This window comes from Nicotiana attenuata, chromosome 11 (genome assembly GCF_001879085.1).
Source record: "Nicotiana attenuata strain UT chromosome 11, NIATTr2, whole genome shotgun sequence".
Taxonomy (NCBI): domain Eukaryota; kingdom Viridiplantae; phylum Streptophyta; class Magnoliopsida; order Solanales; family Solanaceae; genus Nicotiana; species Nicotiana attenuata.
In genome coordinates this window covers 16,002,908-16,020,853 of record NC_031999.1, presented here as the reverse complement: position 1 = coordinate 16,020,853, position 17,946 = coordinate 16,002,908, and the positions used below count along the sequence as shown (strand labels likewise).

At 40.7% G+C, this 17,946-nt stretch overlaps 1 protein-coding gene across 1 annotated transcript in view; it reads right to left on the bottom strand.

The window, feature by feature from the left end:
* Positions 8,516 to 17,946, bottom strand: part of LOC109234727 — a 20,512-nt gene continuing 11,081 nt past the window's right edge. Inside the window, exon 7 of the mRNA XM_019400790.1 lies at positions 8,516 to 8,797. Within this exon, the coding sequence (XP_019256335.1) occupies positions 8,516 to 8,797 (282 nt within the window). The remainder of the gene's footprint in view (positions 8,798 to 17,946) is intronic.

The following is a 17,946-nucleotide window of genomic DNA, read 5'->3' as shown; positions in this document are numbered from 1 at the left end:
CTTTTGAACCAAAGTGTTCGTGTTTGTGTTAATGTGAGAGTATGTATATATAGTTTGAAAGCAGGTATCAAATAAGGTAAAAATCAAAGTTCATCAGTAATTATGGGGACTCGGAATCGATCAGTCACTAAATCAAGGTAAGTACTCCCTTTAATTGAGGAGTCAACATCAAAAGGTAATAAACATTTAACAAATAAGGAAGAAAATCGTACAAGGCTGAGCATAACAAATAAGGAAATATTTTCTGCATAGTACAAGTACACACATGTAATAGAGGCTAGGTTCAGCATATTTCAATCAAGGAAAGACTTATGAAATCAATTAATAGCATAATTGGCCGTAGAATAAGGTCAAAAATATATTACAAGGTTAAAAATCAGTAGAGATATCATGCGAAATCAGTGAAAGATCAATCATAAAGATTCAAGGATTCAAAAGTAGAAAATAGCAATAATTTAGCACAGCTTTATAAGAACAAGCACATAGTAAGCAAAAACCAGAACTCTAAGAGGTCGAGTAGGACAAAAATCATATATAAATAAGGAATTCATGTAGAGCATAGTCTGAATTAGTAGAACAAGCATGATACAGGTAGGAGAAGTGAAGAATCAGAAACATTGGTGAACAAAGTAGGGCAAAATCACACAATAGGCAGAGATAACCATAATTAGGAACTTTAACAAGCAATCATAGGGTAAAATCACAGAATCATAGAAACATATGGATTAACTAAAAACATTATCAAAACCAAACTCATAAACCTAAGATTAGAACTAAGAAATTAGGGTTTTCAACATAGGCGAGTTGGAAAGGGAGTAAAATCATAGAATCAGTCGAAATATGCAAGAGATAGAAGTTTTAAACATAACGAATCGGTTTAAACAAAGTTTTAGAAGAAGTTCTGAAAACCCTAATTTGATAAGAAGGTAAAAACACTTTGAAATCGGTGCTTCTTGTAAAGAGTTACAAGGATAGTTTAAAACATCAAAGAAACAGACTCAAATCGTTTAAAATCGTACGGATCTAGGAGTTGTAAGCAAAAAAAATTAGGGTTTTCAGAAGAAACCCAAGTAGAGATGAAAGAAACTGTTTAAAATCTCAAGGATCGTGCCAAATACGGCGTGATTTCGCTTGAAATCGCACTGAAGTAACCAAAAGCAGACAATAGCATACCCTAGATGCAAGTCGACGTGGCCCAAGGCCCTTGAAGAACTTAGAGAAGGCAAGCATAGCATTAGAGGGACCATTGGAGGCTTAGGAGTTGACGGGAGATCACCGGAGAAGACCGGAGAAGAAGGTCGGCGGTTGAGAAGAGCTAGGGTTAGGTTGAGTGGTTGAGAGATGAGATAATACAGAGGCGGCGGATTTGAGAAATGAGATAGGGTTAGTGGGTTGTTTAGGATAAAAAAGGAAAGAACTCATGAGGGTCGTTGATCTTCTAGATCAACAGCCAGGATTTAACGGGTCTTAGGTCGGGTAGGCGGGATTAGGGCTTGGGTAGGGTGTTTTTAATCTGAAATTGGGTTGGGGTTGGGTTTAAATTGGGATACAATTGAAAGCAAATCTGGCTATATTTTAAATAGCCACTTTTCCCCTATATAATTTATAATAAATAATAACTAATATCTGGAAAATTATTTTGTGTACTAAAATGAGTTAAAATATATATTTAATATTTCAAAAATATAGGAGATCAATTTTACGCATATAAAGGTAGTTATACATTAAATGGGCTAATATTGCAATTATATGCAATTTAGTTTAAAAAATACCAAATGCAATTATACAAAATGCATAAAAATATTTTAACCATATTTTGGCATAGATATAGAAATTAAATGACTAAATCACCATAACAATAATTTGGGGAATAATTATTGGGGATTTTATGAATAAAAGGGAAGGAAATAAATCAATTTAAATCCCTAAAATTATGGAAAAAATTATAAAACCTTGTGCATGCTTATATATGCATGTATATGCTATTTTGAAGGTATTTATGCATACTTAAAATATATAGGGAAAAATTGGGTATCAACAAACGATACTCCCAAAACATTTATCATTTAAAGGATTTTCAGCTCATTTCACAATATTTCACACATCTTTCTATTTCATTGGCACTAGCGGCCACAATTGTTATATCATTCTCCGTATGTCGGCCGTATTTCACATTTCATACTCACCCCTATATTTTTCAAGTGTTACCATGGATTACCGACAATAAGAGAATATCAAATCAAGATTTTAGGTACACATATGAGCAAATAAGAGTCTTAGGCACATTGTGTTTTCTTCCACAATTTGGCATAATAACTAGCAATTGAAACATGATTTTTAAATCACAACACCTTTAATACATTGGTCATATTAGATTACATTCTCAGAGGGAATCATGATATGATGGGAACATCTAGAAAATATTTTTGAGTACATATGTCTTTCAACACAACACTTATTAGAGAATAATCAAATTTATTAGGAAGGACTGGGAACATGAGAAATAAGAAATTGAGCCAATCATAATCACAACTTACGAGGACATCATGGAATTCGATTTTTACAAGAGAAGTTTAGCCAACATACCTCGCTTGAGCTTTCCTTAAATTACTACAACATTCCGAAAATCCTAGCGACTTCAATCTATTAGAGACATGACAGATTTGAACCACAATTAGGAAGATACTCGGGGTTTCAGCTCATTTGAGCATTCTATCAAGCACTAGGTGGGCAACATGATTTTAAGGTTCTTCTATGGTGGATTCCTTCATCCTACAACCTAATATTTACCCATTTGAGCTCAACAACCTTCCCACCAACCTTGATGGTACATGCGTGCATAAATAACTTCCTCACACCCAAGAATCAGACTCCTCTTTGCCCAACCCCTGCCCAAACTTGAAATTGGAGACTAGGGCTAGAATCTTACATCTTTAGTAAACAATTTTGCAAGCTTTCCTTATGAATTCTCCAAGGCTAGAGCAAGGAATTGAAGTGTAAGGTGTTGGCGCTCCTCTTCCTCTCTCTAGTTCCTCCCTTCTCTCTTAAAATATCATTATTCCCCTTCAAAAACGTCCCCCAAGCCTGTTTATTAAAATAGGGTTGGGTTATAAAAATAGAAAAATCGACCCTTCGAAATCAACTCTACGATCGTGGAATGGACTGCATAATAGGTATGTGGTCTGCATAAGGGACCGCGAAATCGTCCTCCAAAACGGGGCTGCTTGGGTCAGGTCTGCGGTCCAGAGACTAGTTATGCAGTTTAATAACGCACCACAAAAATCCCCCTCCGGAATCTTCATGCTGAATCTACGACGAATTGTGTGGCCTGTGAAACGGTTATGCGGTCGCATAATGGTCCTCAAAATTGGCTCAAGTCTTGTTGCACTTTGCGGCCGATCTGCGGCATGAGAAGTGATTCTGCGGCCGCATAGTGGACTGGAGAAATACCATGGTCTGCAAAATTATTCCTTCAACTTCCTGACATGTTGTACAACCCAAAAAGTCTGTATCGTGGTGAGCTTGTGAGACGCGAAGAATTTCTACAATCATCAAACACATAAACCTACCTCAGCATCACGAAACCCTAGGTTCTAGGTAAAAATTTATGGGGCCTTACATCCTCCCCCACTTAGGATTAGTCGTCTTTGAATGAGGGTCAAAATTAGTTCTTAGCATCCAATGTGACTCAACTATTACTTCACACACCAGGAGTTCCAAATTTTGACCAACTCCCTAAATTTCCAAAAAATTTGCCAGACTCTCCCATGTGATCGGGCCTATCCACCTATCAGAGAATCCCATAAACCAATCGTAACATCATAATCATGACACAATGATGTAACACAACATAGAAACAACACCGACCACAACGCCATAAACATTACATTATCAAAAAAGAGTATCCTTAACATATGTTGTACATGGGAAACATAATGCATAGAAAGTGGGTTCTTAACATTTTCATAGAACACCACTACATGTTTATTCAAACAAATGAGAATATTTCTTCTCCATCTCCCTCTTGGCCTCCCAGGTGGCCTCTTCAACCTGTTGGTTTCGCCATTATACTTTCACGAAGGCAATATCCTTATTTCTCAGCTTTTGAACCTGCCTATCAAGAATGGCAATCGGAATCTCCTCATAAGTCAATTCCTCATTAACCTCAATAGTCTCAACTGGAATAATAAGTGACAGGTCTCCAACCACCTTCTTCAACATGGATACATGAAACACCGGGTGTACTAAAGACGTCTCTAGAGGTAGCTCAAGCCTGTAAGCCACCTGACCAATCCTCTGAATGATTCTGTACGGTCTGACATACCTCGGATTCAATTTCTCTTTCCTCCCAAACCGCATTATACCCTTCATGGAGGAAACCTTCAAAATACACAATCATCCTCTTTGAACTCCAAATCCCTACGAGGCATATCCGAATAGGACTTCTGATGACTCTGAGCAGTTTTAACCGTTCCTTAATGATCTTAACCTTCTCCATAGCGTGATGCACGAGGTCTGGTCCTATCAACTCTGATTCCCCAATCTCAAACCACCCAATGGGAGATCGACATCTCTTACCATATAGAGCCTCGAATGGTGCCATCTAAATGCTAGTATGTAACTGTTATTGCACGCAAATTCTATGAGTGGCAAATGATCATCCCAGCTACCCTTGAAGTCAAGAACACAAGCGCGCAACATATCCTCAGGAGTCTGAATGGTCCGCTCTGCTTGCCCCTCGGTCTGTGGATGGAAAGTTATACTAAGATTTACCTGAGTACCCAACCATGCTGAAATTTCTTCCAAAAATTAGTTGTGAACTGTGCCCCTCGATCTGATATAATAGAATCTGGAGTGCCATGCAACCTGACCATTTTCTTGATATACAACCAAGTATATTGTTCCACCATGTCGGTAGACTTAATAGGTAAGAAGTGTGTTGATTTCGTGAGTCGATCAACAATCACCCAAATCAAGTCGAACTTGCGAGGAGTGCGAGGTAGTCCTACCAAGAAGTCCATACTGATCATCTTCTACTTTCACATTGGAATTTCTATGTTCTGTGCCAATCCACCGGGCCTTTGGCGTTCGGGCTTCACTTGCTGACAATTTGAGCATCTTGCTACAAAGTTCGCTACATTTTTCTTCATATCATTCCACTAGTAAATTTTCTTAAGATCATGATACATCTTTGTAGAGCCTGGGTGCACGCAATACCTAGAAGTGTGAGCCTCGGTCATGTTTCTTTCTCGGAGACCATCTACATTTGGAACACATAATCGCCCTTGGTAACTTAGCGTACCATCATCCATACCAAGAGAAAAAGCCGTGATTTTATGTTTATGAATCCCTTCCTTCAATTGTACTAACAACGGATCGTCGTACTGCTTTTCCTTGACTTCCACAACAAGTGATGATTCGGCCCTATTTTGCATAATCACCCCACCTTCACTATAGTACGCAAGACGAACTCCCAAACTAGCTAGCCGATGAACTTCCTTGGCCAACAACTTTTGATATGCCTCCAAGTGAGCAAAATACCCATAGATTTCCAGCTAGGAGCATCCACTACAACATTAGCCTTCCCTGGATGATAGAGAATATCGATGTCGTAGTCCTTGAGTAACTCAATCCACCTTCTCTGCCTCAGATTCAATTCCTTTTGCTTGAAAATATATTTAAGCCTCTTATGGTCCGTGAATATAGCCACATGGACCCCGTACAAATAATGTCGTCAAATATTCAACGCAAACACTACTGCTGCAAGTTCTAAGTCATATGTTGGATAGTTCTTCTCAAGATTCTTGAGTTGCCTAGAAGCATAAGCGATCACCTTGCCATGTTGAATCAATACTCACCCAAGTCTGATCCTTGAAGCATCGCAGTATACCTTAAACCCATTTGTACCCTCTGGTAGGGTCAACACCAGTGTCGTATTCAATCTTGATTTCAACTCCTGTAAGCTCTTTTCACAAGCATCTTACCACTGGAACTTAACTGCCTTTTGTCTCAATTTAGTCAAAGGAAAGGAAAGAGTGGAGAACCCCTCCATGAACTTCCTGTAATACCCAGCTAAACCCAAAAAACTATGAAACTCTATTGGAGTTATAGGTCTAGGCCAATTCTTCACAGCTGTGATCTTCTTAGGATCAACCTTAATTCCTTCTCTAGAGACAAGAAGACCCAAGAATGTGACATATTCAAGCAAAAACTTTGCATACAACTTGTGTAGATAGAGAGTCTGTAGAACTTCCCTGAGATGATCGGCATGGTCCTCTCGACTTTGTGAATATACAAGAATATCGTCAATGAATACTATCACAATGGAGTCGAGAAAAGGCTTGAAGACTCGATTCATAAGATCCATGAAAGCTGTCGGGGCATTTGTTAGCCCAAAAGACATCACCAGAAATTCAAAGTGCCCATACCGGGTTCTGAAAGTTGTTTTCGGAATATCCTGCCCCCTGATCTTCAATTGGTGATACCCCGACCTTAAGTCAATCTTGGAGAAATACTTACCACCCTGCAATTGATCAAACAAGTCATCAATCTTTGGCAGTGGGTACTTATTCTTGATCGTGACCTTGTTGAATTGTCGATAGTCAATAGTGACCCATCCTTCTTCCTTACAAAGAGAACCGGTGCGCCCAAGGCGACACACTCGGCTGGATGAAACCATTCTCTAACAAGCCGTTTAACTGCTCCTTTAGTTCTTTCAATTCTATCGGTGACATTCTATAGGGTGGAATAGATATAGGTTGCGTGCCTTGCATCAAATCGATTAAAATCAATCTCCACGTCTGGTAGGATCCCAGGGAGCTCATCAGGAAAGAACTCCAGAAATTCATTCACCACTGGCACGGACTCAAGTATAGGTGCCTCAGCATCGGTGTCCGTAACCCAGACCAAATGGTAAATACACCCCTTGTTGATCATCTTCGAGGCCTTAAGGTAAGAAATAAACCTACCCTTCGACGTCACATTATACCCCTGTCATTCAATAACCAACTCATTTGGAAATTCAAACCTAATGATTCTGGTTCGGCAATCAAGCTTGGAAAAACATGAATAAAGCCAGTCCATCCCCATTATTACATCAAAATCAACCATCCCCAATTCAATGAGATCGTCTACGGTGTCCCGACCACGCGCTATGACAACACAATTCCTATAAACCCGTGCGTCCATAATGGACTCACCAACTGGAGTAGATACAAAGAACCACTCATGAAGTTGTTCCGGTTCTATCCCAAATTCCATAGCAACATAAGGAGTGACATACGACAAAGTGCAACCAGGATCTATGAGAGCATAAACATCATGGGAATGAACAGTCAATATACCTATGACAACATCTGGAGAAGCCTCTGAACTCTGGCGATCCATCTACCATAGAACCGGTTGGATCCTCCCAAACTCTGTGCACCACCCCTAGCTGCAGCATGCCCTACGGGTGCTGGAGTGCCTCGAGCTGGAGGAGGTGATGCGGATGAAGTGATTGCAAAACTGGCTGGCTGTGCCGTACCCCTGCCTACACTTTGGCAGGACGAACGACAATCCCTCTAAATAAGACCCCTGATACCGCATCCGTAGCATATGGGTTGGTCCATGAAGCAGGCCCCAAAATGCATCTTCCCACACCTAGGGCATGGGGGCCTCCGCTATTGCTGGAATCTCCCTCCAGGCTGACCTACTGGTAGGAGCCCATGTTTCCCTAACTTGGCCTAAAACGGTTCCACTGGTGCTTACTGGGCCCTGATGGTTGTGCATAACCAAAGACTGAGGAAAGGACTAGGATGGCCCTGATGACCCTCCCCTGAATGCTGACCTGCCACCACCACCACCACCACCACCAAAAGAACCACCAAAATTGCCTGCGGATCGGGCCTTATTGCTACCCTCTCGCTCCATTATATTCTTCAATTTGCGGGTCTCTGTAGATTGAGCAAACGCTACCATCTTCCCATAGTTCATATCGGAACTCAAGGCAGTTGTAGCAGCCTCATTTATAACGAAGGGGTTGAGGCCCTGCACAAAGCGACACACTCTTTCCTCCATAATGGGCAACATGTAAATTGCATACTTGGACAGGCCCGCGAATCTCATATGGTACACCCACACACTCATGCTACCTTGCTTCAAGATCTCAAACTTAGCGCCACAAGCCGCCTTAGTCTCGGCAGGCAAGAAATGATCAATAAAGGCATAGGCAAACTCACACCACCTCGCCGAAGGGCTCCCCTCCTCACGGGACTCCTCCCACATCTCAAACCAAGAATAGGCCACCTCTTTCAGGCGGTAGGAGGCCAACTCCACCGCCTCCGTCTTAGTAGCACGCAAAACTTGTAGAGTCTTGTGCATCTCATCAATAAAGTCCTGGGGGTCCTCCTCAGATTAGTACCCAAGAACACTGAAGGATCTAACTGAAGAAACCTGTTCACTCTGGAAGTAGCAGAATCCCCTTGCTGGGTGGAAGAAGTAGGTGAAACATTCAATCTTTGGGCCTGGGAAGCCACTATCTAAGCCAACATCTGTATGGATCCCCTAAGGTCCCCATCAGAAACACCGGGACCGAAAGCTGGGGTTGGAGGTGGAACTGGAATATCAGTCGGGTGTGTATAGCTGCACCCTCAGTAGGAGTAGGAATTGGTGCAGTCGGAGTAGCAGTAGTAGCATCAGGTGGTGGTGTAGCTGGGGGAATATCCTCACCCCTCGGGTGTTCACCCGCATCATTAGGTATAAACCAACTGCCACTCCTGGGGTGGCATTGGCTCCTTGGCCGGTTCCTACTTTCTTCCTAGGTGTGATGTTTTGAAAATTAGAGAAATTCACAAGTTAAAGGAGGAAAAATCTAATAATCAGCACTACCGCACGATCTAGAACATCAAAGATGGATGACATTCCTAAATGCCCAAGTAGCCTCCTAATTATAGATGTGGTCGACAACACACTGATAAGAAGGACTCTACTAGCCACGGCTCCGAGACATCCTAGGACTCTTTAAAACCTTAGGCTCTGATACCAAGCTTGTCACACCCCGACCTCGGGGAGCGCAACCGGCGCTCAACCGAGATACCCCAGTCAAGGAAGCCTATACAATGCCTTCTACCCAAACTCACCCGTGAACAAAGAGAAGATATGTTTCATTAATTAGACAATGAGAAGTCATGTGAAGAACGCCGGTTCTTTACCATTAGCTACGTCATTTATAAGTCACAAAATACATACACTTCCATAGTTTGAAGTGGAACATGTGATACAAATACATCACCTTTAGTTTAACTTTCCCAAAGTAAAGATACAACCTACACTATGTCTACGGAGCCTCTAACAGAAACAAAAGAGTACTACGATAGTGCCGGCAACAAGGCTCCGACTATACCTCAAAATACTATACATAGAGGACAGGAGATACAAGACCCCGAAATGAAGTGGGGCTCAACAAAACATTTATTATTTAAAGGATCTTTAGCTCATTTCACAATATTTCATGTCGCGCCCCTTTTTCCTTCACGGAATCGGAATTATGACATTTTGGTTGGGACAACTGTTTCCTTTTGGGAAAGGGGTTTTGCAGTTTTAAAGAGTCGCCACCTAACGATTTTAAGGTGCGTTAGGGCACCTATAGGGTTCAACTACAACTACATTTAATAACTAGAGATGGGGTAAGGGCTTGAAATTATCCCAAGGGGAAGGTGTTAGGCACCCCTAAAGATCCACTAGTGTGAGTCCCGGCCAGATAATTCTTTGTGAATTTGTGCAATTAACAAGTAAACAAACAAGGCTCAAATAAGAGGGGATTTTAAGTACACAAGTGTTTGAAAATGATTGAATAAAATAAAGTTTAGAAAGAGTTATAACTAAGCATGCTGATGAATGTAAAGGGAGTCCTAGGTTTGTTTGTAATATGGATCACATCAATGCAATACCCGGTAATCACTCCTCAAAAGAGGGGCTACACGTGGTATTAGCGCACCGATCATCATATCCATGTCTACCCTTCCCACCCCGTAAAGGTATGTAAAGCGCGGATTGGTCTCGAACTCTACTGCGTGCTATTACCCGTCCCATTCCTATCAATCTCGGAGGAACTTTAGGACTACTATTCTTATAAGAGGGAGGATCTAGGCTGACTCTTAGGTTTAAAGGTAAAAAGGCTAAGGCGACATACAAAAACACGTAGGACTACATTAAAAGGGGAAACATGTAAGCAATTAGAAGGCTCATACAATCCTTCGCAAATAATACATATAAATAGCACAACTCAAACACAGTTAAAGTCTGTATTTTAAAAATCCAAAGGTAGGGGATTTGAGTCAGAACCAGATTCATTATGTAGCTCAGATAAGAAGTCCGAATCAGGCCTGCCTGCTGGTTGTAGCAGTTGCTAATTAAACAGAGGCGGATTAAATTTTATCATTATTATTACCTAAGGCTTGCCTAGGCGTAATAGTGATGTCCTAGGAGCGTGATATCTATTGTTGATTAGGAGTGTAGTAAAATAGTAAACAATTCTAAACGAGCAATTTGGATCCTATAGGCATGCTTTCTAAACCGTATTGCTAAAAGGAGTAAGTTGTTTAAACTGATTCAGAACAGTACGAGTCAAACTGATTTTTTTTTACTAAACAGGTTTTAGGTCCTATAGGCATGCTCTCTATTATAGCTGATTTTAATCTTATAGGCATGGTATCTAATTGATCATGAAGTGGAGTAGCCAGGGTTTACTTGACCACAGCGAAATTCCTATAGGCATAATTTCTATAAAGATATTGATTTTAATCTTACAGGCATGACATCTACTTTCGAAGATGATTTTAACCTTATAGGTTTGACGTCTGATTATTGCCATTTAGATCATATAGGCATGATGTCTTAGTGTGGAAGTGAAACATACAGAATTTATCAAACAGATCCTATAGGCATGATATATAAGTGTGGAAGTAAAACATGCAGAATGTATTAAATAGATCCTATAGGTAGGATATCTACCCTTAAAACATGCATAATTTCCCCATCCCTTTTTACTAGCCAACCCCAATGTTCGTTACAAATTATTACAGACCAAATACTTAAATTACAAAAGAAGTGCAGAAAGAAGAAATTACAACCAAAAGAAGCCTGATCTTGACTTCTTATCTGAGTTATATAATTAATCACTCCAGATGCCCATGATGTTCAAAGCCTTTCTCATACCTAGGTGTGTCAAAGGTCCCTAAGGGTCTCAAGGGACCCCGGGCAGTGCTTACACCCAGGTCTGCATAACCAGACAGAAATGAGTGCAGTGTGGAAGGGCCAGCCCTCATGCGTCCAAGTTCAGAGGGAGCTCAAGGGTCCCAAGGCAAGGCTCACACAAGAGGGGCAGAACCTAGGTCCCAAGAATATAGTGGAAGTGCAGGACAGAAATTGATTAAAACTGAGTTGGAAATAGTAAGTATTAAAGGGTGATTTGAAAAAAAACAGTAGCAGTGGAGCTCAAACTACCCAGAATCAGTAGTTACACAAAGGGTCGAGGGGTTTTGGGAATATATTGTATGAAGCATATGACCCCAGAAAGGGGCAGGTTTGGTCATGCACAGCAATAGATGATGCTGGCCTGCCCACAAACCAACCTAAGAAACACAAACACATAGAGGGGATATGGGGTTTGGGATTCATAAGTCAGCAAATCATATAACAAGCGACTGACAGAGTACATACATAGGGAAACTTTAATCTAAAAGGGGAAGGGAGCATATTTCAGCATGCTAGTAATGTAAATAGACTACAGAAACATTGGCAGAAGTGAGCATGAATGAGAGACTGAAGCAACTTAAAGAAACATATTGTTGTTGAGACTTAAAGAGTAAACTAGGACATACTAGTAGAGAAGCAAAGTGCAGAAAGGTGAAGCAATCAAGAGTCCACAGTCTAACCTTGGCTTTCAGCCGGCTCGACAAAGCAACAGCACAAGTAGCAGTAAAGAAAGAGAGAGTTTTAAGTGTAAGTGTGTTTTGAACTCAAGTTGCTCGTGTCTTTTGAAAGAAGAGGGGGTGGGTATTTATAGCTTTTGAAAACGAGTGATAAGTAAGGTAATAAGTAAAGTCTTAACACAAACATGGAAACAATCACAAGTCAGAATCAATTAACACAAGTGATTCCCTTTAATTAAGGAATCACTGTTTAACGGGTAGTAGCAGGTTTAATTAAGGAAAGAAATCAATTTGGGGACAGATTGATTATTGCCATATAAGGGGCAGTAAAAGCATGAAGTAAACAATCAAGTCTAAGTACAAAATAGGCTTATTTTGGGAAAGAATTCAGCAAGGTAAAATATCACAGTAAAAGGGAAAGGAATCAATTAATTTTAAACAAGCAAGTGAAATTAGGGTTTATAAAGAAAACGCTTTTGCAATCAGTCACCAAATAAAGATCAATCAAGGAAGAAACTTCAGTATATAAATAGAGTGAACAGAAGCATCAGACATGCGAGGCCAAACACATTGGCAAAAGAGATAACACAAACATACAGTAGTGGCAGAAATAAGCTAGGATTCAGTAGTAAGGAAATTATTCGAGGCACAGTAGTCAAGTAGGTCAAGTAGTCACATAGAATCAACAGTGAAGCAAAACATAGTATTAGGTAAGAGAAATCAGAAACAGGTAAAGGTCTCACAGTAGTAATAAGTGAGAAAAACTTCTAAGAAATTTAGGGCTTCAGCAGTAGTCGAGTTTAAGAGATGGTAAGAACTCAAAATCAAACAAGTCAAACAAGGAAAAGAGAGTCAGAAACAAAGAACAAGTACACATTTAAACAAACTGTTTCAGAACTCGGATAAGACTAAAGGAACTAGGGTTTTTAACATGCTGAAATAGATAGAAGAACAATATGAGCAAGTCGTTTTAAACATAGCAAAATCACAAACAATATTGAGATCAGAGAAGAGATCTTTTGAAAAACTTAAAGGAAACCCTAATCGTCGAAAAAAATAAAGAGTCGTTTTGAAAGAAAAGTTGAAGAACCTTCGAGAAAACACTTATGAAATTCATAGTAAGTACAGATCTAAGAGAGATCTGAAAGAAAATTGAAAGGTCTTAGAGCTAGGGTTTCAGAAAATCCAAAAGAAGTGAGAAAGACTTTGAAAGTTAACGATCTAACTAGAAAAAGTCAAGGGTCGGCCTTGAAAGGTCATGGATGGCCGGAGAAAGGCCATGGACAAAAGTCGATCAAGGACTGGATCAGACCCTTTGAGGTCTGGCCAGGAAACCGCAGAAACAAACACCCAGGAGCCATAGGAGGCTGATACATGTCCCAAATTACAACGAGGGGCCATGGATTAGGAAGGTATTAGGATGGATTAGGGTAGGATTAGATGGCGGCGGCTAGGTTTCAGAGAGAATTGAGAGAAGGGGGATTCAAGGGCGGTGTTTGGTGATGAATGAGGTAGGGTAAGGGGTTGTTTAAGGCTAAAATGGAAAGGGTGAATAGTGGTCGTTGATCTAAATGATCAACAGCTAGGATTGAAGTCGTTTAATTGGGTTAGGGATCGGGTCTGAATGGGAATTGGGCCGGGAAATTGGGTTTAGCTTGGGATCAGATTAAGGCTAAAATTTAAATGTAATTAGGCTATTATTTAAATAGCCAATTTTCCCTTTTAAAATTATAAAAAATAGGAAATTAACTTCTGGAAATAAATTGAAAGCATGAAAATGATTTATAGCATATAACTAACAATTTAAAAATACAGGACTTAATTTTATGAATATAAAGCATAATTAAATCTTGAAAAGGCTAATATTGCAATTATGTGCAATTAACTTTTAAAAATACAAAACAAAATTGTAAAAACCTGTAAAAATTACCTTAGCTATATCTTAGCATAAAGATGAAAATCCAATAGAGGAATTACCAAAATAATAATTTTGGAAATGATTATTGGGTTTTATGGATAAAAAAGGGAAATAAATTGATTTTAAAAACCTTAAAAGTTATGGAAAAAATAATAAAACACTTGAATAAGCTTACATATGCATATATGTGCCATTTTGAAGTTATTTTGCATATTGAAAATATATAGGGAAAATTTGGGTGTCAGCAGCTGCCGCTCTTTATCCGGGAAGGATGAAAGAGTTTTTGGGTAAAGATATGATGGCCAATTTTGAGCGGGCGAAATGGTTTGAAGGGGTTTAGGCCACACCCCAGTTTCCAAGCTGCCTACATATCCCTGGTTTTACAGGAATCAGGCCATATATAGTTCAGGATCCGTCGGCGGACTATGTCGACGGTTACTTTCCAAGAACGGATGCAATGTCTCGGGCTGGATGAGTGTACGGCTTATGGGAACGGTTAGGTTTGATATGGCTGCGGGCACTGGAGCGGAACCGCTCCCGTCGGGATGGTTGTTGCTTGCCGGTTTACCTGCAAATAAGCAATACAAGCGTATATTGTGCGTAAATTTAAACATGACGCAAATTCCCGTAGGACCATAAATGTTGTCTTTGAATAGTTAGGATGACGTCTTTAGACCATGATGTCCTGGGCCATTGAGCGTATAATAAAGGATTCGCAGGCCATGAAATAATGTTCTCAGGCCATGAGGATGGTGCCTCCGAACCATGATGCCTTTGAATAATGATATGCAAAAATATTGAAAAGGGTCCTCAGGCCATGACATGGTGTTCTCGTGCTATGAGGATGGTGCCTCCGAACGATGGCGCCTTTGGATGGGTTGGCGATATTTCAGCCCATGAAGGATGCAGTAGCATGTGGCGATCTTTCAGCCGTGCAATGTGGCGATCTTTCAGCCGTGCAATGTGGCGATCCAGGGCCAGTATTTACGCTTCTCTATCATTTTCCTCAATATCTTCTTGATATTCTTGTTGGCGGCTTCTACGGCCCCATTCAATTGAGGCCTGTAGGCTGTCGAATTCTTGTGTCTAATCTTAAAGGTTTCGCACATGGCTTTCATGAAGTCGCTATTGAGATTGGAGCCATTATCAGTGATGATTGACTCTAGAATCCCGAATCGATAAACAACGCGGTCGCGGACAAAGTCTGCCATGACTTTCTTAGTTACGGCTTTGTGAGATGCTGCTTCGACCCATTTGGTGAAATAGTCAATTGCCACTAGGATAAACCTATGTCCGTTGGAAGCGGCAGGCTCGATTGATCCAATGACGTCCATTCCCCAGGCGGCGACGCTGAGCTCGCTTGGAGGTACCTTTATCATGTCTGCATGTATCTGGCAGCGATGGCATTTCCGTACATACTGGATGCAGTCTGTTTCCATAGTCATCCAAAAGTAACCAGCCCGGGGTATCTTCTTTGCTAAGACAAAACCGTTCATATACGGACCACAGGTCCCCGCATGAATTTCCTCTAGCAGCTTGGATGCTTCCTTTGGGTCAACACATCTTAATAGTCCCAAATCAGGAGTCCTCCTATACAGGATTCCTCCGCTGTGAAAGAAGTTGTTGGACAATCTCCGAAGTGTGCGTTTCAGAGTATGACTGGCAAGGTCCGGGTACTCTCCTTTTGCCAAATATTCCTTGATATCATGAAACCAAGGCTTTTCGTCTGCTTCCTCTTCAACATGGGCACAGTAAGCTGGTTGATTATGAATTTTCACCGGAATAGGATCAATGAAATTCTTATCTGGATGTTGTATCATGGATGATAGGGTAGTCAATGCATCGGCGAACTCATTCTGGATTCTGGGAACATGTTGGAATTCCGTCTTCGTGAACCTCTTTCTCAATTCCTGTACATGATGCAGATATGAGAGTGTCTTGGAATTCTTGGTTCCCATTCTTCTCGTACCTGATATATATGTAAATCTGAATCTCCGATCACCAGCAGCTCTTGCACGTTCATGTCAATGGCCATTTTGAGCCCTAAGATGCAGGCTTCATATTCGGCCATATTGTTGGTGCAGGGGAACCTGAGTTTAGCGGACACTAGATAATGCTGGCCGGTTTCTGATACCAAGACCGCTCCTATGCCAACTCCTTTGAAGTTTGTTTCTCCATCGAAAAACATTCTCCAACCGTCATAGGATTCTGCAATGTCTTCTCCTATGAATGATACCTCTTCATCAGGAAAATACGTTTTCAAGGGTTCATATTCTCCATCCACGGGGTTTTCGGCAAGGTGGTCTGCCAGTGCCAGTCCCTTGACCGCCTTCTGAGTTACGTAGACAATATCGAACTCACTTAACAGGATTTACCACTTGGCTAGCTTGCCAGTGGGCATGGGCTTCTGATAGATGTACTTCAAAGGATCCATCCTTGATATGAGGTACGTAGTATAGGCATAGAATTAATGTCTCAGCTTCTGAGCTACCCAAGTCAAAGCACAGCAGGTGCGTTCCAAAAGAGAATACCGGGCTTTGTACGGAGTGAACTTCTTGCTGAGATAATAAATGGCTTGTTCCTTTCTCCCGTTTCATCATGTTGCCCCAAAACGCAGCTGAAAGCTCCATCTAACACTGCAAGGTAGAGCAATAAGGGTCTACCTGGATCGCGCCGAACCAAGACTGGTGGTGTTGACAAGTACTCCTTGATTCTGTCGAAGGCCTTTTGGCAGTCATCGGTCCATTTGGTGGTGGACAACTCAAGGGGGAAGGCTCAGAATTGTCGACTACACCGTTGATCGACTAGTTTTACCGCAAATATGCCTTTCCGAATTTAGGGGTAATGTAATAGGAAGAGTGCAACCACTCATTATAAGCGTTGCTATGGGATTTGTTTGGCACGAGTGGAGTATAATGTTGAGAATGATTATGCACAAAAAAATTAAAAGCATGTTGGCATGTATTTGCACATTAAGAAAGCGATAAATACAACAGTTTCATAATTTAATGCAATAAAGAAAAGAAAACAAGGAAGATATGTTAGTTTTGGTTCTAAAGAAGAAATTAAATGCTTAAAGGAATTAAACAGATAATTGTGCATAGAGAGAGGTATAAATTCACAAGAATAATCTGAAATGGTAAAAGCCTAAAAAACACCCTAGCGGAGTCGTCATGTTGTCGCGACCCCTTTTTCCTTCGCGGAATCGGGTTTATGAAATATTGGTTGGGACAACTCTTTCCTTTTGGGAAAGGGGTTTTGCAGTTTTAAAGAGTCGCCACCTAACGATTTTAAGGTGCGTTAGGGCACCTATAGGGTTCAACTACAACAACGTTTGATAACCAGAGATAAGGTAAGGGCTTGAAATTATCCTAAGGGGAAGGTGTTAGGCACCCCTCAGGATCCACTAGTGTGGTTCCCGGCCAGATAATTTTTTGTGAATTTGTGCAATTAACAAGTAAACAAACAAGGCTCAAATAAGAGGGGATTTTAAATACACAAGTGTTTGAAAATGATTAAATAGAATAAAGTTTTGAAAGAGTTATAACTAAGCATGCTGATGAATGTAAAGGGGGTCCTAGGTTTGTTTGTAATATGGATCACATCAATGCAATACCCGGTAATCACTCCTCAAAAGAGGGGCTACACCTGGTATTAGCGCACCGGTCATCATATCCATATCTACCCTTCCCACCCCGTAAAGGTATTTAAAGTGCGGATTGGTCTCGAACTCTATTGCGTGCTATTACCCGTCCCATTCCTATCAATCCCGGAGGAATTTTAGGACTACTATTCTTATAAGAGGGAAGATCTAGGCTGACTCTTAGGTTTAAAGGTAAAAAGGCTAAGGCGACATACAAAAACACGTAGGACTACGTTCAAAGGGGAAACAAGTAAGCAATTAGAAGGATCATACAATCCTCCGCAAATAACACATATAAATAGCACGACTCAAACACAGTTAAAGTCTGTATTTTAAAAATCCTAAGGTAAGGGATTTGAGTCAGAACCAGATTCATTATGTAGCTCAGATAAGAAGTCTGAATCAGGCCTGCCTGCTGGTTGTAGCAGTTGCTAATTAAACAGAGGCGGATTAAATTTTATCATTATTATTAC